This window comes from Drosophila takahashii, chromosome 2R (assembly GCF_030179915.1).
Source record: "Drosophila takahashii strain IR98-3 E-12201 chromosome 2R, DtakHiC1v2, whole genome shotgun sequence".
Lineage (NCBI taxonomy): Eukaryota > Metazoa > Arthropoda > Insecta > Diptera > Drosophilidae > Drosophila > Drosophila takahashii.
In genome coordinates, this window is record NC_091679.1 from 29,905,087 (window position 1) to 29,929,405 (window position 24,319).

The 24,319-nt window shown below is 40.2% G+C and overlaps 1 protein-coding gene across 1 annotated transcript; it reads left to right on the forward strand.

The window, feature by feature from the left end:
* Nucleotides 1-165: 165 nt before the first annotated feature.
* Nucleotides 166-24,203, forward strand: LOC108064787 (uncharacterized). The gene is given in 10 exon segments (XM_070214046.1): nt 166-526; nt 6,919-8,273; nt 9,383-9,524; nt 16,998-17,140; nt 17,202-17,365; nt 18,057-18,251; nt 19,402-20,322; nt 21,653-21,700; nt 21,769-21,966; nt 23,438-24,203. Coding segments are annotated over 9 exon segments (2,472 nt in total). The 5' UTR covers nt 166-526; nt 6,919-8,227; the 3' UTR covers nt 24,053-24,203.
* The last annotated feature ends 116 nt before the right edge of the window (nt 24,204-24,319 follow it).

The following is a 24,319-nucleotide window of genomic DNA, read 5'->3' on the forward strand; positions in this document are numbered from 1 at the left end:
CAACCATTCATTATTTAAATAAAACAACGATTAAAAGGTTAAATAAAATTTCCCATCATATAGAAACCTTTGATATATCCATAAAATAGCTAGGTAGACATTTCCATTTCGTGCATCGCTGGCATGGAAAGCTTTCTCTCTCTCGGCATTTCGGTTCAGTTTCGTTTTCATTCTGGGCTGTCCATTTCAGTAGTAGTTTTCGCGTCGGCCGCAGCACAACGAGCAAACGGAAACCGGAAACGGAAGTGGAAGTGGAAAAGCCAGTGGCTACACAGCACAGTTAATCGGGCTGAGAACCGAAAGCGGACAACTGTCCACTGAGAACTGAGCGCAGTGAAGTGTTTGTTTTTTCGTCGTTATCAGTGGATGCACGCGTTTCCAGCTCTGATTGTTGGGATCAGGATAGGGATTGGGATTCCGATTCAGAGTAACATTCAGGACCGGGAGGGACGGAGAAGGCGGCGAGCCGGAGAGGCGTGTCACTAGCAGGTGGCTGAGCCGGTTAACCAGAGTCCGACGGCAAAAAGTAAATAAAATCCCACTTGTAAATTGTGTGACAGTGTACAACCTCTGACGGCTGAATTGTGTGTGTGTTTTTGAGATTTTTGAGTGTGCCGCGAGCTGTTAAAACTTTTGTTTTACACAGGAAAAAACATGACAATTCAGGTTTACAAATGAGGAAGTTCCTTTAAAATATTGCCATTCAATTGTTACACTCATAGAAATTTTTACCCTAAATCGCCCTAAAAAACTGACTTTTCGCCCGTGGATTTAGAAAATCGCCCATAAATCGTATCCGCTGGCGATTCGCCCGTGTATTTAGAAAAATTTTCTAAAAAATCCCGATGGAAATTTGGTTTAATTTAGGGTGATTTTTCTTGAATTAAGAAATATTTTCCTGTTTTTAGGGTGATTTGCCCTAATTTTAAGGTGTATTTTTCTAAAATTAAGGGCGAATTTTCTATTTTTAAAGGCAAATGCCCTTAAAAATTAGACAAATTAAAAAAAATCGTGTTTGAGCATGCTTAACTGAATTTGGGAAGCATGTATTTTAATCGTGTATATTCTGGGAACTGGGACTGCTTTAATTAAACAACACCGGCGGAGGACACCGTTTCATATTATTGTATTGGTGTGTAGCTTATATGGGAGCTGCGCTAAGAGGGGGGCCCGATCTATACAGAACAGCCGTTAGAACTGAAAAATCATGTTTGTAAACGAATTAGGGAAATAAATATGAGGAGAAAAAACAACTTACTTTTTTTGGTCATTGCGAGAATCGAACCCACGACCTCTCGGCTTAGAGTCTAACGTTCTACCGCTGCACCACAGACCCATCGCGCAAGACGACGAACAAACTCTGCACACATCTTATTTTCTTGAGGTCTACGTTATAATTTGACAAAAGGCAACTAAACCGTATATTTTTTTCCTGACGACAATTAGTCCCGTTTTTTTGCCCGCAAACACAAAGTATGCTTTTAACTCAGATTTCCCATACGTTTTTAAGGTTTAAAGACTACTTTAATTAAAAATTCGGACGAAAAAATGTCCTTAGTGTTTAGTCCTTATAATGTTTACAAAAAAAAAAAAACATAAAAATCAAGTTGAATCACACAGGGTTCGAACCCACAACCCCACGACCTTAGTCCTCATATAGCAAAGTTGAAAGCGCAAGTGATTAGACCGCTGGGCTACCGAATTTCACACTTTTGGAGTGATTTTTAAGGCGAATCGCCCTTGTATTTAGACAAATTTTAGAAAAAAAATTAGGGCAATTCGCCGTTGGATTTAGAAAAGGTCAAAACGAAGCAAATCGAAAAAAATCGCCCTAAATATTAGAAAAATAGAAAAATTAACCCTAAAAATATTTTTTTATGGTCACCTGCCTTGAATTTATGGCAAATTTGTCGTGAAAATAGAAAATTTTTCTCAGTTCAAGGGCGAAAATTTTTTTAGGGCGATTTTCTAAAATGTAGAAAATTATTTTTATGAGTGTATATTCATTTTAATGAATTTAATTTATTTATTAATATTAAAAATACTGTAAAACTTTTGCAAACAAAGTTGATAATACTTATATAAATATATACAAGCTTTACATTTTTTTACACTTAATAATTATTATTTAATTATTTTAAAAAACCGTTTCCCTCCGTGACTTTATTTTTGGTGTAATTATGTGTGTTTGCTTTTCCTTGTGACAGTCGCTCAATTAGCAGTGAAATGTCCTGAGTCCTTCGTGGCTTTTCTCAAGAACGCGACTGAGTTTTAAGCCAATTAAATGGCTAAATCCAGCAGCAAAAAAAGTGAGATGAAAACGTAAATGAAATGAAATGGAAAATTGCCTAATGGACTCTGTCAGCCTTCCAGTTCAACCTGAAAAGCAGCGCAGCTGTGGCAATTAAAAAGTAATTTTAATGCGCCTGTTCCGTTTGTTTGCAAAAACAAGCAACGAGTTTACAATGAACCTGCGTGTTTTTGAATTTTTGTGTGGGTTAATTCAGCGCCCTTGCACTGCTGTAAATCTTTTTCATCTTTCATCTCTCGATTCCTCTCGTCTTATTTGGCCATTCGTAGCGTAGCGAGTCGCACATAATACGTTATTATAAACAAATCGTTTTTCAACAAAGAATCCCACGGGGGAGTACACACACGCAGTCATAAACATATAGCTATATATCCGCACATTCACCGCAACTAGAACAGGTCAAATGAAAATCGGATCGGCGGCAAAATGCCCGGAAAGCGTAAATGTTCATTTTAAATTTAAATCCGTCGCAACCACAACCTCAGTCGCCGCATTGCGTGCATTGCTCCACCATGTGGCAGTGTATCTAGACACGAGTATATATGCACCCGATTCCGTTCTATATATATTGGCACGACTTGCTCCTGGTATTTTTGGACTCGCGCGAAGTCGAGCAAAATGCCGCAGAGTTTGACCGATTAAAAATGGAAATTTCTTCATCGCTGAAAGTTGTTTGTGCTCATTAAGCGATCTGTAAATAAACAAAATGAATTTGTAAATGAATGAGTATATTCAAAAAAGAAAACGGCTCGGCTGCATTTTAAAACTGTAAATAAATCTATCGAAAAGTTCGTAAAAACTTGCATTCCAATGTTTCGTTGTTAATAATTGTTTTTGTCTAATTAGCTCAAGTGTGTACTTTGGAACTATAATTGCAAAACACTAAATAAATAAAGAATCATTAAATCGAACATTACAGTTGGGTTTCTGAAACAGAATTCCAAAAGTGCTTATAATTGATTTATCGTTAAGATTCATTCTGCCTATAAATTATAAGTTAATAATGATTTTATTGAATGCTTAGTTAGCTACCATTTCCTCGCATTTGTTTTGTTTTCAACATTCTTACAAAAAGAGAATGAAAATTCCTGTAGGGAAACTGAAATTTTTCCATTGTTTACTTTCATTGTTGCAATTATTTTTTTTATCAGCTCCCATCTTTGGGAGCTTTAAGCTGAAAGTAGTACTCAATTAAAGCCAACTTTAGCCTGCCATTTCGCGCTTAATTTTTTATCATCATCCTTGGCAGCCTGCATCCGCGCCTTCCCATTTTCCTACCATTCCACTCCTTTCATCACCGACCTTTCTCCAGCAGAGCTGCTGAAAATCTCGCCCAAATTGGAGTCAAGTGTTTTCCCTTATTTTCTCTAGCCTTTCCTTTTTTTTGTTTTTACAGCCAGGACATAATAGCATTCGCCCTCCCTTTCTTTCGCCTTCTCTTTCTCTTTACAACGTTTTACACACACGGAGCACTCTAACACATATACAAATGTAGACTGTACACTATGCGAAATTTTCGGTACCATGATATGTTGTTATTTAATGTCTAAAGCCTTTTAACCATTCAATCCTTTTGACATGGTGTTTTATAAGAAGATATAAATAGTACATTTATTATAGAATTTATGTTTAATTTTCATTAGGATTAATATAATAATATGTTTGGGATTTAGAAATTTAGCAAATTAGAATATTACTCATCCGCCGCGTTGGCCTGACACCTCTGTCATTAGCTTTAAACCTGTTCGTTGTCTTTCGAGCAGTGTGCACCGGTGTAAAAGCTTGAGCGCAGCACACAAGCCTTTTCCCCCGTTTTCCCACATTTTCCCCTCCACTCGCCACTTTTGCCTTTCGGCTTTCGGCTTCAATTGTAGCGGCTAAGTTGACCTTTTTGTTAATAGCGCTCACACACCGCGCTACACGCGAAAACCAATATGCTGGAATATATGGCGAGGGAGCATTGTCTGCGCAGGAATTTGATGTTGGCACAGCTGATTGATTTATTGTCTGCCCGGCTGACAATCCAGAGGAGTCCGCCAGTTGGCAGCTAAGCCAAACAGGGCCGCCAAATGCCAAAGGAGTCTCCGCGCCGCAGTGTGTGCAATATAAAAGCAACAAAAAAAGCAGGGAAAATTATCAACTGAAGCCAGCAGGAGTGTGCTTCTGTGTGAGTGAGTTTGTTTGCCTGTGTGCTTATGCGAGAGCGGTGCTTGTGTGCATGTGACGTCGCTATAATTAAGAGCGTTGGCGAATGCCAAAGCGACAGCGCGTACTAGCCGCCATTTTCATTTTACGATAACTGCTTTCACCTACTTATTTGCCATTGCTGGAATGCATGCACCACTCGCTCCCTAATTTTCACACAATTCCAAACCGAAAACCATTTACCCACCCACCTGTCGGCCCACCGACAATGCGTCACCCCGTTTTATTATTCCCCCGCGCAATTAAAAACTTTCTTTTTTGAATTTTTAAATTTCATTTTATATTGACTTTTTATGGCGTTAACAAATTATACTTTCAGACATTATTTTAACACAATATATAATTTTAAGATTATAATCGCGGATCCACTCTGTCGAAAAATGAAAGGAATTTTAGTATTCAAAAAGTATGCAACAAAAAATTCGTTCTGATATCACCCCCCATAACAAAATTCTAGATCCGCCACTGCTTTAATTTTCTTTTGTTTTATTCTTTAATGCTACAATAATGTATATATAAATATTTTTTTACCCAATCATTTTGAAACTAAATGCTTACTAAATGCTTCCCTATACTTTTTCTCAAACTTATTAATTTTTAAAGCTCTCGAAGTCAAGATTTCAATTTTGTAATTTCATTATTTTCTTGTCATACTTTACAACCTTTGCACATTTAGGTGCTCCATTAACTTCACTTTGAATACTAAAGCAGATGTCATCTCTTTTTGCTTGTGCATTATTTCACCGCTTTAATAAAATTCTTTCCTTTGAAATATTTGAAATTTAATTTCTTATTCCAAACGCTGTCACGTGTCGACATTATTCCTCATGTTTTTCCACCATGCGTCATACTTTCGTTTTTATTATTCCGCCCTTAAATGAAATACCAACTCCCCTCTGGAATTTTTTAAATTTAATTTCTTATTTACTTCGTTTTGCGTTTAAAAATTATCATTTAAATTGCAAAGCGTGTGCTCACTCATTACACATTCTCTCATGGCTGTTGCTATCTTGTCCCGAAAGCCTCAAGCATGCCAGAGTGTATGCCAAAAGTTCATAAAACTTTTAAGGGTCTCTCAACCAACAAAAATGAGACATAAATGCATAAATTTAATGAGTATCGAGCGGTTGCCCGTCGACGGTCAATGGGCGGAAATGAGAACGGTGGGCGTGGTCACTTTCTGACTTCAAGATGTGGATAAGAGTAATCCCAATTATCTTTGGACAATGACAGCTGCTAACTAGAGTTATTTACTTAAGTGCGAGTGGTCATTTTTCTTTGATAAGGTTGAAAGTTGAATGAGAACCGAGAGCAATTTGATGTATTAAAAGATTATCAGTCACTTAAGCTAATACTCCGGGACATAGCAAACAAAACCAAGTTTTAACGACTTTTAAATGCGCTAGACCTTATGGATTGTGTACTTTCTGTTTGTTAATACTTACAGGAATTTAATAATGGTCGTTTGTTACAGAAGCCTAACTTCGTCCAACTTTTATGTCGCCTATTCGACCGCAATCAACACGTTTAAAGTAATGGTACTGCTTTGTAGCCGACATCAAATGCAGGTCCCATCAGGACATTTTCTTTTCAAAGTTGGCCATAAAACATTGGTCCTTTTTTTACAGGCGCCTGATGGCAATTCTCTCAATTGGTTTTCCGAACCAGTGAAATCTGTAAAGGTCCTCGGTGTGCCGTATTTCTTAAGAATGCCAATAAAAAAAAATGTTGCAGCCGTTTGTAGCATGTTATTGGTTTACTTGCGTGAAAAGCGCAAAATCAAAGTAAACGTTGCCAATAAACGAGTTAAAAATGTTAACATCGCCAACAGGTTGTGGTGGGTAAAAAACTATTGTTGAGGTTGGCGAAAGCAAAAGCAAAAACATGGACCACACATGTTAACCACATAGTTTCCAGCCGTGCATGCTAATCGAATATCTGAAAACACAAAGGGGAAATTCCCACAAAACACACGCATGATCGGGGCAATCCACAAATTGAATTGTCTGCTGCAGATGAAACATGGATTGAATGTGGGATTATGTTTAGCACATTAGTTATGCATAGTGTGTGTGTGTGTGTTTGGGGTTAGTTTTCGGTGTGTATTACTGGGTAAGCTCGGCCCACGTGGCGTATGCGCAATGCCAATTAAAATCAAAAGCCTGGCCCCAAAAAGTATGCAGCACATAATGTAATTGGGTTTCGATTCTGTTTTCTTTCGCTTCGATCTGGTTAATGAATAACGAATGAGCCGTGTTCGCTTAATTGTGATTGAGTTGAGAACACAGCTCATTATAATTAATGTAAATGCTGCACAAGCACACACATACTCGTATAGTTTTTGCACAAATATATGCGCATATTTTGCCGCAAGCCATTAATGCCATTCTGATTTATTGCAGCCTCCTCTCGGCCAAAAACACTGGGCCATAATTAACCGCAAGCCGCAAGCCGCACCGAGGCAAAACAAATACCGAAATCAAAACACAAAAAATCACTAACTAAAGGAGAAAGAGAAAGAGCAAAGGTGGTGGCGTAAAATGCGGCCTAAATGCTTTGGCAATTATGCCAAAAATGTTAACAAAGTACGAAATGTATCAAACTAAGTAAAGGCGACAGCAGGAAGCCGCAGGAATTACAAAGGACCAAGGGATAGGCGACGACAGGTGGCAGGCCCCCATTTCTTGACTTCACTTCTCCCATATTTATGTAGTAGGGCCCAGGGCCCGAAAAACATCCCCTTCGATTGCCGAAAAGCAACAGAGCTCAACAAAGCCCAAAACCCAAAGTCCAAATTGAAACCTCAATAGAAATACGAAAAACGGAAGCAGTAACAAAAACTCACTTAGGTTGCCATCCAAATCAACGGCTGTCAGACAAAAAGTCGCTTTTTATTGATTTTTATAAAGCCAAGCAAGCGGCAACACCAAAAAGCAATGAACAGCAAAGAATAATAACACAAGCCGCAGAGAAGTAGAAACAAAATACAAAAACAAAAAGCGAACGCAATGTGAATAATTCCCCAGTTGAACTGAACAGAGGCGAGCACGAAACGGAAAAACTGTTGGAATATTCCTCACTCCCCTCGCCATCGACCCTGCCTACCCGCCCCGCCCCCACTACCGTCGGGATCACCCGACTATATAATATACCATACTATCGGAACGTTCATCAAATGCGATTCGATTCGATGACGATTCAAACAGGAGACACCGGAGAGACGGACGCACACGGGGCCCCATAAAAATGTGTTATAAAAATATACACGCATAAATTCCTCCGCCCCCTTTCGCAAGGACATAAATATACAAATATATATATGAAAGCCTGGCTGGGGAAAAATTTAATGCAAATGTCATTGACAAAGTCAATTAGCAGGAAAGCCAACGAAACGAGCGGAAATGCTGCAGCTGCACAATTGAGAATTCAAAAATTGATCAAGGGCAAAAGCTATTCAAAACAAACACGAAAAGGGAGTGCGGGATAAAGAGCAAGACTGATTTTAAGTTTAGTTAGATTATTTTTAACAAAAAGCGAAAACAACTATTTTGTGGGGGGAAAACACGAAACTGCAACAACGAATTGGCCAAGCGGAAACCGTAGTAAAGAGGAAAACCACCCAAAGGGAAAACCGAGGAAAAGCGGCAACAAAGCAGCTGAGACAACAAAAGCAACGACATCCAACAAAGGCAACCGGATCCATACGAAAGCATGTTTGTGTTCATAGTTGTGCTGTTTGTTAACGCTTGCCTAGCGGGTAAGTACCAGATCCCCAGTTCCAGAATTTAGAGTCCCTTAGGTCTTTCGAAGAAGTCGTAATAATTTAGGGCCACAATGTAATGTCCTGTGCTACCTGAGCAGCCCAAAACTGTTCGTTACTCGAGTTCTCATCGATAGTTTTCATTTTTTTATGGTGAGCTACCCACACTTTACGAATTATATCAAGCGTCAGAAAGTTAGACAACAGAATATATCGGTAGTCTGTTTCTAATTGAAGTTTATTTTTAGATTTGTCTACCGAAATATAAATAGGTTTGTTTTGTATTTATTGCCTTTGGTACAGAGCAAAGAGCGATTTAGGTCACACGATAGCACAGTTTGCTGACTAATAAACTGTTTAAAATATTAAACTTCAAGATGTTCTCACAAATATGGTCTCCCAATAGAATAGCATTTGACTACAAGTCTTTTGTGACAACATAATTTATCGATTCTAAACTTTAATTTATTTTCATTGCCCAAATAGCTTGGCCAGAAATTAATTTCGTCACGATATCACCAAATGGTGAATAAGAATTCAGGCCAAACGTCAAGCCAAATGAATGCATTCGTCGACATAATGTTTGCAACACATCCATGTGAAATAGCACTTGCTAGTCATTTGGGTAATTTCAGTTGATTTCGTTTCGAATAAATTAGAGTGTTCATTCAAGGTAAAGCTATCATATATTGGCATATGTCCTTAAAGCCTAACCTAATGGAATTTCTTTTAATTTTTATTAATTTAATTTAATTTATTTAAATTTAATCGAAAATTACTGGAAGGTCAGCAAAATATATACAAAATAATTTATAAGTTGTAACAAATAAAAAATACTGCTTCATCTGGTCAATTGATAACAGATTGACAGTTAAATCTGTGGTAATCTTCTTTGAGAGCCGAGAAAAATTGAAGAAAATCCGCAAAGCTCCTAATTTTATGACACGACTTAAGGGCTGACGTCTTTACGACACGGCTCAAACGAAATCCCACTAATCCCCCAGACGAATAAACTTGGCTAGTGCCAGTGAATTACAATGTATAATATATACTCTAAGCATTTACAAGGATAATGGCATAATAACAAGCAATTATTGTTATAATAGGCACCATTCCGGCTACGCCGGAGAACATAACCGTTACGTTTCTGACGCCCACGGCGGTCCGAGTGTCGTGGCAGACGCAAATCGATCTGAAGGCACATCCCATCGAGAAGTACATCGTGACGTACAAGCCGACAGATGACAGGTAGGTACCACTAACAAAGCTAAAACTCAATCCGCCGGGCCACTTGACTGTCTAAATGACGGTAAAGCACACTTACTTACCATTCAACTGACGGGCTTAAAAGGGGAATTTTGAGGTTGGGGGGTTCTTAGTGCACAGGGAAAAAATATATATCTGAAATGATATTGATAAATGATTGATACATAGGAAGAAATTAGCATTCTAAAATAGGTAAATAATTAAATATTTAAAGTGTAATGTGCGTATCTATACCAGTCATAAAATTAAATATCTTTAGGTTTTATTAAACTTGAACGAACACAAAGTTCCGGATAACACTGTGCAGCATTTTTAGTGCTTTTTAAATTTACCTCGATGGATGCTATATTTTTGGATTCGTTACAAATTCCCAAGTTAAACTGCGTTTTCCAAAAAGTTCCCCGACGCAAGGATTCTTAGCAAAAGGACCTCAAAGTTCGAAAAATGCTGAAATTGGCCAACTTTGCGGAGCTCTCAGAGGCAAATGGATGCATGGCTTGGTTCGAAGTTAAAGTTTTTTAAAAGATACACCCTTTATCTTTTAAACCCCATACTTAAAAAATTTTAAAGATTTTTTTTAAGGCAGAAACAAATTCTAGAAAGCATAGTCAAAAAACATAAAAGTATACAGCTGCGGTCAAAATGGTAGTAGTGTTGCCACCCTGTGTATTTAAAAGTTTGTTGTTGTAATTGATCTTTTCCTGGTAATATTGTATTGATTATAATTTTACTATTAGACTAATTGGCTAAGAAAAAATTACAACATTAAACTTTTAAAAACACAAGGCGGCAACACTGCTACTATTTTGACCGCAGCTGTATGTTTTTCAGTTTTTTGACTATGTTTTTTGGAATTTATTTCTGCCTTTAAAAAAAATCCTAAAATTATTTTATGTATGGGGTTTGAAAGATAAAGGGTGTATCTTTTAAAAAACTTTAACTTCGAACCAAGCCATGCATCCATTTGCCTCTGAGAACTCCGCAAAGTTTGTCAATTTCAGCATTTTTCGAACTTTGAGGTCCTTTTGCTAAGAATCCTTGCGTCGGGGAACTCTTTGGAAAACGCAGTTTAACTTGGGAATTCGTAACGAATCCAAAAATATAGCATTCATCGAGGTTAATTTTTGATGCTGCATAGTGTAATTAATATTATTTTTAGAACCTTCTGGCTTAGCTCATCAAAATAATAAGGGAGTACTACAAAAAATCCACAGAAAAATGTAATTATCGCCACGTCAGATAAAGATATAGTAGTAAAAAATCAACGGAAAAGTGTAATCATCAGCGATAACATTTTTCAATTTCCTCCCGTTCAAAGAAATTGCAATTGCATTTATGCAGAGTGCAAGGGAACAAAAAAAAACTCTGCCTGCAATTGACGGCCCATGGAGTGGGTGGGGGGTCAAAAGCACGGGCAAGGGAGGCGTCAATGGGCCGAGGGGCGTGGCAGCGGTCAGTCAAGAGCACTGTCTGCGCGCCGAATTGTGTGTGTGTGTGCGTTCGTTTGAGGCTTGAAGCTTGTGGCTTTGTGCGAGTGTGTTTGCTTGGCCATGAGCTAAATAACGGACCAAGTTAAAGTAAACCAAGGGAGGGGGCGGGAAAACCCCACGAAGAAACTTGAGGCCAAATTGACCGCGAGTGCAGGCCAAAAGAAAAACAAAAGCCGCGTGTACTCGTAGTCAAGTTATTTAAAACAAAAGCGAAAATGCGAGTTTTGTACACAAAGCATGGCCAACTTCTCAGGAATTACAGCCCAATTTCCCCAACTAGAACCACCAGCTGCCAAATAAGAAATTCAAATTATGCTGAGACTCAAAGCTTCTTCACATTTTCTTCAGAACAAAAGTCGAATTTAAATTATTCAAAACTAAAAGATATTAAGCGCTTGGATATTTGCAAATTAGTCATCCGTTTTCTTTATTCCTATTGACATACAAATTGGATTATAGTTTCTGGGATTCACATAGTTTTAGAAATTTTTTTTTTCTTTAGGAGTATATTTAAAATATATTATAAAAAAATTTTTATTATTTACAGAATTATAAAAAAAACTTGGTAGATACAAAGAAAAATGGTGTTTGCTGAAAATGGCCAAGTAAAAAAAGCATATTAAGAGAGGGGACTAAGAGATTTTTTACTAAGAAAGTATAAGTTATTAAAAAAAAGTTACAATAGTCGATCAAAATGCAGCATGGTATGAAAATTGCCAATTAGCATAAGGTGGCTCGAAAGTTAAAGAACGCTGAACGTTATTGCCACTCAATTAGGTTCGATTTTCCAAGAACTCGAGTTGGAAAAAAGTTCGAGTTGGCCAAGTTTGCCTGTATATAAGCGTTGGCATTGCAGCCATATTCATGAACAGTTCGTGTGCTCATGTGCTCATGTGCACACATATGTCAGGGACTTTGCGACCGTGCCAGTTTCAGTTAACTCTCTTGGCAATACTCTTGATGATTTACCGAAATAATGCAGCCCAGCTGCAGCTGTCTTGACTGCAATTTACCATCTTAGCATTCCCATTTGCATTGCCACCTCCACACGTCGCATTGCCGCTGATTGCTATTTCTCACCACCCGTGTTTGCTGCGTGGCAACCGGAAGAGAAGCAAATATCCACACACACTGGAAACAAATTTGAACACAAATAGGTTGGCTTTAGTATTTCTATTTATAATTTTAAGTTAATTTTTTTTCACATAATCTTTATTTCTCAGGTCTAATACTTATTCTAAACTTTTCTATTTAGAATTTTAGAAATAAAACTTTTCAAAAAGTACATATTTATTGTGTTTTTTTATTTTTTGTTTATTATTTTGTTCTTAATTTTATTTTAAACTATTATATTTAGAATTTTAGAAATACAACATTTCAAAACTTTATATTTTTAGTATTTTTTTTTTAATATTTAACGAGACGAATCAGATATTTCTGTTAGCAAAAGTTTTTTACATTTCCCTTTCCTAAAAATAAACTTTTTAAAAGCCGGTTCGGCACTTCTCTGAATTATTATAATAATTAAAGGTAAAATAAAATATCAAATATTATCAAAGAATACTTGGAAAGTTCTTGTTGCTAAGAATTTAAAAATAATTATTCAACTTTTAATTAGGTATAACAAACTTGTTTCTTTGTTGTGCCTGGAAAATGTGATAGTTTTGGTTTTTCAATTTAAAACTTTCCAATGTGTTTAGATATTCTTTTGTTTAATTAAAAGTTTTTAGTTTTGAAAGTATACCTTTTTTTTGTGCAAATTGAAAATGCATGTTTCAGCCGTGCGCCCAGATGGGAATGAGATGGACTGCATGGCTTGCATATTTCGCCAACAAACTAAGCACTTCCGCTCCGTGTTGGCCAAGTCAAGTCCAAGTGGCAGCCTGGCTTGGCCTGGGTATTTTAGCCCGTTCGCGCTGCCATGGAATGCCGTCCGTGTAATAAGTTAAGTGCTCGACTTTTGTGCTTTTCTGCCTTTTGACTGCAGTCCGCTGCTGCCGACTGTTGGCCAAGGTGTTTTTTCCTCTTTTTCTTTCAATTTAATGGCCCGTGTTGCGTGAGTGTGTGTGTGTTGCCCCTTTTCTGTTGGCTTTTGGCTGCATGAGCGTGTTTTGTCTTTTACTGCCCGCCATTCCAATGCTAAGCCCGCTCTTGTCCCGTTCTTCTATAAAGTTCACGCCTATGTCAAAAATTTTATTACAAAACTTGGACCCTTGCCTGTGGTGTGTGTGTGTGTTTTCTTTTTTCGGTAGTTGCTTCGTTCGCTTGGTAATTATTTATTAGTCAGTTTGTTTTTAATTTTTGTGTTACTTTCCTATCGATTTTTGTTGTATTACCTACTTCCGACTGCCAGTCATTATGGTGGGCGGTCGGCGGTTGGCGGTGGTTTCCCTGGGCTCTATCTTCCTGCCGTTTTTCGAGTAAATTGTGCCCGTGAATAATGTATGATTTGTACATAGACACGTTGACGGTGAGTCGGCTCGGGCTTTGGCTTTGGCATTAGCTTGGGCTTCGCCTTGGGCTCGAGCTCCCCAAGTGGAATAGACTTTTGTCCTAGACGTTTCAGACAGGCACACAGATATGTCCGTACAGACATCGGCATACACATGGCCATGCACTGGGAGAATTTCTGAGGATTATTAGGCCTATTTTGATTTATTGTTTTTTTACTTATATTTTTTTTTTAAATAAATGGACTGTGGTCATTTAAGAATCTTCTTATCTTTTTTAAAAATAAGTACAGATTTCAAAACAAAAATGTATTAAATATTTTTTATAGAATAACATGAAATTTTAACGAAACGGTTTTGAAAAGAAAAAATATCTTATTCTATTTTAATTAACTAATTAATATTGTATTTAATGAACAAATTTAAAATATTGATGTTCTAATGATTTTTGCAAAAATAAATAGAATAGAAAGACAAAAAAATTCAGTTTTTAACTTGCATGAAAAGTGAATTATTTTGACTTCTAAAGAGAACCTACATTCCAAACAAACAGAGAAAAACTATAAACGAACATTTGTTTTCATTTCACTCAACATTTTTTCCCCATGTACCATGCATGCTCCAAATTGCTAAGTGGATTTATGAAATTCTTGACGAACAATGAGTGGCTGTTGTGGGGAGGGGGTGGAGTTCAATACGTCCAAGCATGTCAAGCACCATCAATAACAATAATAATTAATAACAATTACTGTCCCAGTGGCAAGAGGCGTAAAAAGGGGCGGTACCGGTAGAACATGTGCTCGTTGCGAGGAGGACGATAAGGACGGAGTAGATGGAGAATCCCGATCAATAGGGGTTGCCTGTTCTAGATTTTATTCATTATTCTTATCTACGTTTTTAGAGCCAATTTGACATTATTAAAATTGAAATGTCAAGGCCCCACGAAAATGTATATATAGCTGTAGTTGCTGTGAAATGGCTAAGCGGATGAGATTTGTGAGTGCCTTCAGCTGTGCTTTGTCGTTTTCTGCGATGACGACATAAATTTTCCAGTATAAGCCATAAAAGTGCACAGGCCGCAGTAACAGGAAATGGAAATTGAAATGGAACCTAGAGCATAACCTGATTTGTATATGGCATATAGGCAAATAAGCAGACTTTGTGCTATTGCCAAGGAATCCGAGTGTTTGCGTTCGATTTTTCCTTGGAAGTTATCTATCCCGCCCCTGAAGTCCTTCATTGAACATTGATGCCCCCGTCCAACGGGGCGTATGCGTATTTTTAATTGAATTTTTAAGTTAATGCAAATGCAGGACGATTGTCACGAAACGCTGCGGTTGCCTATTTCTACAAAAATAAAATAAAAATTCCTAGTTACATCCGGGAGAACACATGTTAGCCAAAAAGTAGAGCAAAGTCGTTTCTGCAAAAGCAGCCCATGAAAGTCATAAGTTATTAAATAACATCAGAAGCGCCTCGGTTGACTGTCGTGCGAGTACACATTTGTATATTTTGTTTGACATATTGTGTGCATACTGCGAAGTTTGAGTAACGAATGCGAAAGTTGTTCTGCCGGCCTGTAAGCTAATTGTTTATTTATCAAACCGGAACGAACCGGATAACGCGCACAAAGGGGCGGCATTAAAAAAAAAAAGAGTAAAAGCCGACCGAATTGCATATCCAGCCATATTTCTGAATACCAAATGACCGAGAGTCCACAATCAGGCCGTAAAGGGAGAAGCCGAGAAGCCGGCGAGAAAATTAGAAACTTCCTTCCTTGCTTCGCTTGCATTTCTTATTGCCAGCCGAAAGGGCAAGGGATCCACCCAGAAAAATACCCAGAAAATTACCCAGAAAACTACCAGTGCCATGGCGTGAGTTTAAATTGTGTATAATAAGCGGCTTCCTTGGTGTATTAAATGCCAAAAAGTCAGATAAGCGGGACGAGAACCGGGGATTAAATTTGATTTTCCCCAGGCGCCAACACATGATGATGAAAACTTTAACGGCGGAAACTTTAGATATCGCCTGGCACTGTCACATATGGCGGATAGGATCGGATCGCCGGCGGATGGCGGATGGTGAATGGCAGATGTTTGCCCAAGTCGGCCCAATTCCAGTTGCCCTACGGCCACGGGTCTATTGGCTGCATGCAAATGGATGTGACACATGTGGCTAATCAATTATTTAGCCGCCGGCGGGAGCGAAATGAGAAGAGTTTTTGCCGACCAGCCAGATGTAAATTCACAATGAGCCGTAAAAGCCCGCTTATGTCCTTAATTCGCATCAATTGGCAGGCCTTTTCGTATCACTTATACCTACAGCTCAGAAGCTCTTAAGAGAGGTCAATACTTGAATTTTTATTAAAAATATTTCTCTGAATTTTTTCTCCAAGGACAGTAGGCAGAAAATGAGTAATTACCTGCTGGGGTTTCCAATAGTTTCCAAGTTTATTTCACATATTTCTAAGGAGCTGCCTTATTAGCACGGCTCAAACAGCCTAATAACCTTTATTATTATTATTATTATTATAAAGTGTTCGACAATAATGTAAAATTTACAGACGAACTTAAACTTAGCTATAGCTACGGGGCCTTAAGCTATAATAACCTTTAATAATATGTTGTGCTCTATACAGAAGAGTCATTTATAAATATATAAAAATTGATTAGATCAACAACTGTAAACTTGTATCCAAAATAAAGAGGTAAAACACTGTACAAAAAATGTAACCGATTTAAAGTACTTAAGAAAAAATTAAAAATAAATGGATTATTTCTTATGTGAATTAAAAAAATTGTAAGTACAGGAAAACTATGAAAACTCAAATCGTCTCCGTGCCATGAAAAATACCTGAGAATTTGTTACATGTTAAATATTTTTTTGAAATGCATTCCTTTCTTATAAAGAGCATTGTTAAATCGACCAAACCGACATTGTTTACCTGTGTTTTGTTTTTTCAACATTTACGTTAGCTTGTTCGGCGTTGTTTTTGCTTCGTCTGCTGGCGAAATGCGGGACACTTCTGTTTTCTGTTTGGACATCGGTTCCACTGGGGGCCATTGGGTGGTTCTGCGGGGGGTGTGTGCTTGTTACATGTATGAATAATGAATCATTTGTCAGGCGCTTGTAGTGTTGCTACAGCCGCAGTAATAGAAGCCAGTGCACAAAGGCCAGAAGTCTGGGCCACTATTCTCGGCCCCGGTTCCACGCACTCGGCACGGGATTTCCAACAGGATCTTGGGTGGGCGGTGGGTAATGTGAGCTCAATTGGCAAATCTAGGACATGTTTGGTAACTGCGCTGCGAGAAAGTGACAAAGTGAAATATTGGCCACTGCTGTAATTACCAACACGGACCGGCCTCATATTTCACGACTCGAATGTTGTAGTTTGTTCAATTAGCACACACAGATACAGACACACACACATGCGATTGCACAAACTACCCCAACCACCTCCCAACTCCCCCTTAGCTGCCGTTCGAGAGTGGTAATTGAATTAATTTAAGTTACAGGGTTGTACAGGACGTCGCCGGCAGCAGCGAGGCCATTGTCCTGGATCGCCTGCTGCCCAGCACACAGTACTCGCTCGTTGTGACGGCCATCTGGCAGGGCAAGAAGTACCGCAGCCGCGGTCAGATCAAATTCAAGACGCTGGGTAGGTATCGGGCGCCCCGTGGATTCGGTTCTTTATAATCATTTGATTTCCATACCCAAAGATCTGCCCAAAAACACATCACAGCAGGACTTTCCGCCGGGTATCTACGGCAATGGGAGCAATGGCGCTCGCAACGGAAGCACAAATGCCAGCATCTTCGGTGACGATGTGACCTCCACGGCCACAAACACCCTGACGCATGGCACGACCAGGGAACTGCCCACTGTAAGTCTTATCGATACTCTCATATCAAATGCTAATTAATTGAATGAATTGATTTTTCATCATTGGCTTTCAAAGCCGTATAAGAGAAGGAAAAACACTTGTAAAAAATAGTTCATGATTTTTAAAGTTGAAGAGAATAACAAAATTATACTCAATTGAAGTATTTTGTGAATTGTGAATTTTGTGAACATGTTCTTCGTGTTTTTCTGGCAAATCATTCATAGTTTCTATAGTAATATCTAAAATGCATCATTGGCGAATTCTAATTTAAGTTCCAGTGTATTAAATGATTTTTTAATTAGTGTATCTACAGTCAGAAAACCATTTTTAAACCGTTTCCTTTATTTAAACCAAGATCTATTCAATCTGAATCTAAAGTACCGACTGTTTTGTTCATTACTATTTCTCCACGATTTTTAATTTTATGGCCTCTTAGTATAATCTATAAAATCGTTTAATCTCAAAAAACCAATTAGAGGTATAAAATCTTCATTTCAAGAACGTTTTTTCTCGAATAAGTAAGAAAAGAGAAATTTTTTCGTTTTTAATTTCTCTGAGTGAAGAATGTAGAAAAAATTAGATTGATTTATGATTTTGAAGATGTCATTTAAATAGTAAATTCTATAATTGCCTCACTAAGAAAATTAAAAATAAAAATTTGTTTAATTTATTAATTATTTTCCTCATTCAGATTCGCGGCGTGGAGATCGGGATTGTCCTGATCGTGCTGATGGTTTGGGCGGGAGCCATCGCACTGTTCTTTAACCGGTGGGGCAAGATCCGGATGCTGCTGCCCTACCAGCCGGACTACAAGCACGAGCAGCTGAAGGTGCCGGGCACGGGCGTCTGCAGTGCCAGCGGCTGCAATGGCCAGCACTCGCACCAGGTGAGTTCCGCCGGGGGTAGCCCAATCCGAATCCCGATCGGGGAGGTGGGGATGATGGTTGTGCGGGTTTCTAGGATTACTCGGAGCGCTGAGCGTTATTGGATATTCGCGAAGGAACTTATCTCTGTTTCGTTTCTGTTATGCTTCATTTTTAGAACCTACACCCCGATTTCTTTGTCAAGGTATTCAAAAATAACAAATTCTTCCAACTACTTATATACGAAACAAACAAAAATATCTTTGCATTTTATTCGCTTATTATCTATGCATCAATTCAAGTAAATAATCGACTCTTATTGAACAAAGTACACTCACAATTTCCTTTTTAATCCGTGCACAACCCCGCCCAACCCCTTCAGTATAGACTGAATTTACCGAGAATGACTCTGTTCTAGAAGTTTATTGAAAATGCTTTTCTATCAATTAAGTTCTTATTTTCGTTGGTCCGTTTGAGAAATACTAAATGGTGGACGCAGATTTAAGTTTTCTGGCCTGAAGAATGTGTTCTTAGTGCATTTTTCCTGTAGAAATCAGACCTTTTCGACTCTTACTTCTTATGATTTGCTTACCAAGATGGCACGTGCTAGTTTTGCATTCTTTTCAGCTTTCTTTTCCGTAGGCTTATGGCACTAGTTTTGGATCATACTCTCTGGACCTTTCATATGGCTTATCCCAAGGCCAAAGCCTTTCTAAAGAGTATGAACTCTTCGGCCCGCCGAAGTCAACTAGCGATTCCACCTAGATTCATTGAGCTCAGGATGCGAAATGCATATGAGAGCACTTCTAATTTATAACTCGTAATCTCCACATTCCATAGATATACAGTCGAACTCTTCTAAAACATAAATGTACAAAATCATTTTGAGATATTGAAAATCTTAAGATTTCCCTTCTGGTTTTTTGGAGTTCCGGAAATATTTATTTAAACAATTCCATTTTATATAATTTAAATTTAGTGGCTAGAGCAGTTCGCCTGTATTTTTAATGCATTTAGCGGTTTTGGTTTTGAGCTTTGCTGTTCAGGTGGGTGCTTTTCCGTGATCTCACTGACGAAACGTTCCCTACTTTCACTTCGCTCCCGCCTGCTGATCTTGTTCCTGCTACTGCTCCTGCTCCTGATCCTGCTGCCGCTTCCGATCCTTGATTTTAGTGCTTGCCGCGGTGCGAGGGCTGCGGTCTCTTCGACCGCTGCTTTCAGTATCCCCGCAGGGAGCTGGAGCGCGACTGCGGCTGCCAGTTTGCCCTGCTGCACAAGGCGGACGTGGAGAGCTAGCAACCAGCGCATCGCGAAGCCACCTCGGCGGCCGTGAGTGCGGCGGCGTCCAGCCACGGACATGGTCACAGTCATGGCACACCGGTGAACACCTATGTGCGCGGCCCCAGCGTCGACAATCAGTCGATTGTGGGCGCCAATGTGCTGGAGAATGTGGACAGCCAGGAGCGTGTCAGCGTCGGGGACGAGAACAACATCGAGGTCGAGGGGGACGACCTTGTCCCGGACAAGGATCAGGAGGACCAGCAGCTGCTGCAGCGGGAGAAAGAGCCCGTCGCAGTCCAGCGCATCCTGCCGCTGCAGGCGGCGGGTGCCATGAAGCAGCGCAAGTTCGCCCAGCAGCGCGGCATCCTCAAGAACTCCCAGGAGCGCACCTTCGTCGAGGAGGACGAGGTGCTGGAGGCCAAGAAGCAGCTCATTTTGCGTCGTCGCCGCCTCTTCAGCCACTATAGGCAGTACGACCAGTGGCGCCGGCGGCAGTTTAGCTACGATCCCAGCTACTTTCGCCCGCCTCCGTTGCCGCCTCGAGCGCTGGCATGCGCTGATCACCAACTGGGCGGAGGAGGAGGAGGCGCCACCATGGATGCGGCATCGGCCAGTGCCGGGCGAAGGAGGCGCCAGTACCGCAGGCAGTACTCCTGCGCGGACCGAGAGCGATCGCGGGAGGGATCGCACGACAGCCGAGGCTCGTCGACGATGCAGCTCCAGCTGCAGAAGTACCACAGCATGGTGGCCAGCGACACCATCCACACCGAGTCGTCGGTGCTCAATCACAGCAACTACAGCGAGCCGGCCAGCGTAAGTCAGCCAGCTAGTGTTGGGCGGAACGATGATGCAACAGAGTGGTTCACTTTGGCGAGGGAACACAGGATATGCTCATTTTATTCATTTTTCATTTGACTTTGAGTTATTATTTAAGGTGTTTTGATATAGGATACAACGTTTTTGTAGTGTCCGTTAAGTTGGATCAACTATATCACTCATACGCAGTGTTGACCCCCTACGAGAAAAATGTACTTTTGACTTACTTATTTTTGGCTTACATGTCGGTTGAGTAATTTTTTTATATTTTTCTTTTGTCAGCTATTTAAAAGAAAGTTATTTGTATAAAGAGCTTAAATATTTTATACGTTACACATGCCTTGGTAATTAAAAAAAAGTGTTTAAACAATAAAATGCATTTCTTAAATCGAAAGCTTTCGTTTGCATGCAATAGTTGAATAATGATTAGATAAAACGAAACTAATTTAAGCAAACAAAAGTTCATACAAACGTAGTTATTTTTTTTGCCATTTAACTTATTTACCATTGGCTTCCATTATTTCAATTTGTTTATCCTTCTTAAATAAACTGTAAATCATATGGTTGTTTATTTTGCCATTTAACTTATTTACCATTGGATTCACTTTGTTTATGCTTCTTATATAAATTTGTATTCATATTGTTTATTTTTTCTGACAGTAATTAAGCTTATTTATTATTGCTTTTATGTTTAATTCCTCAGTTAAATCATTCGTAGGCTTACTTTAAAAATATTTTATAATGAGTTTAAGCCGATTAAATTCCCTTGCCAAAGTTTGAGCCACCGCCCTGGTCCACTGAAGTGGGCAGGGTGTGCCCAACACTGGTTCCCAGCACAGGCAGCTTGTGGAGCACGTGCACATGGTTTTGCTTGGAGTTCGAGTTCGGGTTCCACTTCAGATTGCAGACCGGAGCACCAAATCGCACCAATCACCCATCAATCTTAATCACCTTGTACAGAACTTGCAGCCTTCAGTACCTTCACTGGATGGAAATGGTCCGCACTCGCTCACTTCGCTCACTTCTCTCACAGCAAAACCCACAAATCGCAATTCGCAACCAACCGCTTGAGTCCAGGCTTCGTGTGTTTGTCCTTTAGTAGTTCTAGTAGCCAGGTTCTAGTGGACTGTCCCTCGCTTCTCGCTTGCTCCTGTGTTCTTGTTGCTCCAGTTTTCTTGTTGCCGTGTGGCCGGGGAGGTCCTTTTTATGCGGGCTTATGTGTTGTGCGTGTGAATCCCCTCGGAAGCGTCCGCTCTACCGTCTCCTCTCTATCTCTTTCTATCTCTCTTCCCTCTCTCTCTTGCTCTGCTCCTTTTGCGGAACGCAGTTCGACAGCAGTGACTGTGCCCACCCACCGTTGCACTGCAATAGTCGCGTAAGCAACTGGCCGGCGGATGCGGCAAAAGCCAGCCGAGATCCTCACTAACCCACCTACCATTGCAGCACATCCACATGCTGGCCGAGGAGCACTCCACCTCCATTTCGGAGCGCTGTACGCGCAGCAGGATCAACTCGGCCATATTTGTGTCCTCGGAGGGGCGCGGCTTCGACTCCATCGAGTTCCTGCGCCGCCACGGCTCGCAGAGCGTCCTCTGCCGGAAGGCCAAGAGTGCCGAGAACATCACGGACAACGGACGAAGGGTGAGTTGGGAACTACAGGGATTAATATTTAAATTTTAAAAAATCGCCCTAAAAAAATGGTTGCCTTTAAACTGAGAACAATTTTCTATTTTCACGTCAAATTTGCCATAAATCCACGGCAGGTCACCATAAAAAAATCTTTTTGGGATACATTTTTCTTATATTTAGGGTGATTTATTTGGATTTGCATTGTTTTGACGTTTTCTTAATCCAGCGGCGAATTGTCCTAATTTTTTTTCTAAAATTTTTCTAAATACAGTGGCGGACAAAAGTCTACGGACGACCCCCTTTTTGGGAGTTCACCCACTCCTATTGCTTTTACGGGAAAAGTAATGATGCAGTTTTGTTCTTAATGTTATTAATATACAAAAACCAAAATTTTATTCTTATTCATAAAAAACTTTAAAAGTTACAGACGAAAATCTTAAAAATGGCATTGACAAAAGTCTACGGACGATTTTTTACATAGAACTTTCAAAATTTTCGCTCCAAAATTACCCAAACCTGCTCTATAATTTGTATGCCCAGGCCTTATGGCGGTGAAAACAATTGCCGAAAAGCATAAAACAGCAGATATTTCTTAAGGATATGCGCCGTATGCTTAGGATCATTATCCTGTTGGTAGATCGTGATGGTTCCGAGGCATTATTTGTCCACAGATGCCTTCAAATTATGTTCAAATATGGTCTTATACTGAGAACGAACCATAATACCCTCGACGATGACCAAATTTCCTACTCCCGAGGCTTCAACTGATCCCCACACCAAGACTTTCCAACCATACTTCCACCACAGTACTAATTTGGACCGTAAAGCACTTCGGTGGGAGTGACATGGTGTGGGGAACAGTTGAAGCCTCGGGAGTAGGAAATTTGGTCATCGTCGAGGGTATTATGGTTCGTTCTCAGTATAAGACTATATTTGAACATAATTTGAAGGCATCTGTGGACAAATAATGCCTCGGAACCATCTCGATCCACCAACAGGATAATGATCCCAAGCATACGGCGCATATCCTGAAGAATTGGCTGCTGTTTTATGCTTTTCGGCAATTGTTTTTACCACCATAAGGCCTGGGCATACAAATTATTAGGCAGGCTTAGGTAATTTTGGATCGAAAATTTTGAAAGTTCTATGTAAAAAATCGTCCGTAGACTTTTGTCAATGCCATTTTTAAGTTTTTCGTCCGTAACTTTTAAAGTTTTTTATGAATAAGAATAAAATTTTGGTTTCTGTATATTAATAACATTAAGAACAAAACTGCATCATTACTTTTCCCGTAAAAGCAATAGGAGTGGGTGAACTCCCAAAAAGGGGGTCGTCCGTAGACTTTTGTCCGCCACTGTACGTACGCTAATGCCAGCGTACGTTCGATTTTCTAAATCCTCGGGTGAAAAGTCAGTTTTTTAGGGCGATTTAGGGTAAAAATTTCTATGAGTGTAATAAATTTAATCCATAACCCATTTTATAGAAGAGCCTGCGACCCTGGCGCACCGACGACGACTCCTGTAAGCAGCAGCACCTCTCGCAGGACAGCAACGACATCGAGCTGAAGGAGTGCGGCGGCGCTGGAGGAGAACTGCTCCGGCTGCCGGTCATTCACGATGGCAGGCAGTCGCCGACGGCCGTGACCAGTCTGCTGGCCCGTTCGGCGGCCATAACCACGGCCAATATGATTGTGGGCAGCATTTCGCTGGAGGCACCACCACCATACATGCAGGACGACGAGGGCGATACGTTGTCCACGGCGGCACTCATCCACAGCGATGCGGCGGCCGTGGTCCACGAATCCCAGGACTCGGCCGAGACGGTGGAGGAGCTGGTCCATGTGCCGCTCCTGGCCAGCGCCACGGCCACGGCCAGCGTGTCGGCCTCCTCCTCGCCGAGCATCGCCATCGAGGCCAAGCCGCGCGTCCTGGTGCACCAGCGATCCTCGACCGCCTCCTCGTCGCCGCACAGCAGCCCCAAGAACCTGGGCGGCCTGGGACTCAAGATCGTCAAGCCCAAGATCAGTGCCGTGCCAATGGTTTCCGTTTCGGGTCCCTCGCCGCCCATCGAGAAGCCACCGCTGGCCGAGTGCTTGTAACAAATGGCAGCCGAAACATTTATCTAAGCTCGCGCTCAAGGCAACTGGACCCTGGATCCTGAAAGGCCCCTTAAAAATCCAAAAAAAAAAAAATCCAAATCCTACTTAAATATTCGAAGACGAGATACTCGAGATGGAGAAAGTATGCCAGCTGCTCAAATAAGTGTTTCGGTGAGAGGTTTTTAGAAGGCAAAATTGCAAGGACGAGACGTATGTACGGTAGTAATAGGATAGAAACAAAAAGATATTGTACCAGTGGTCATCACC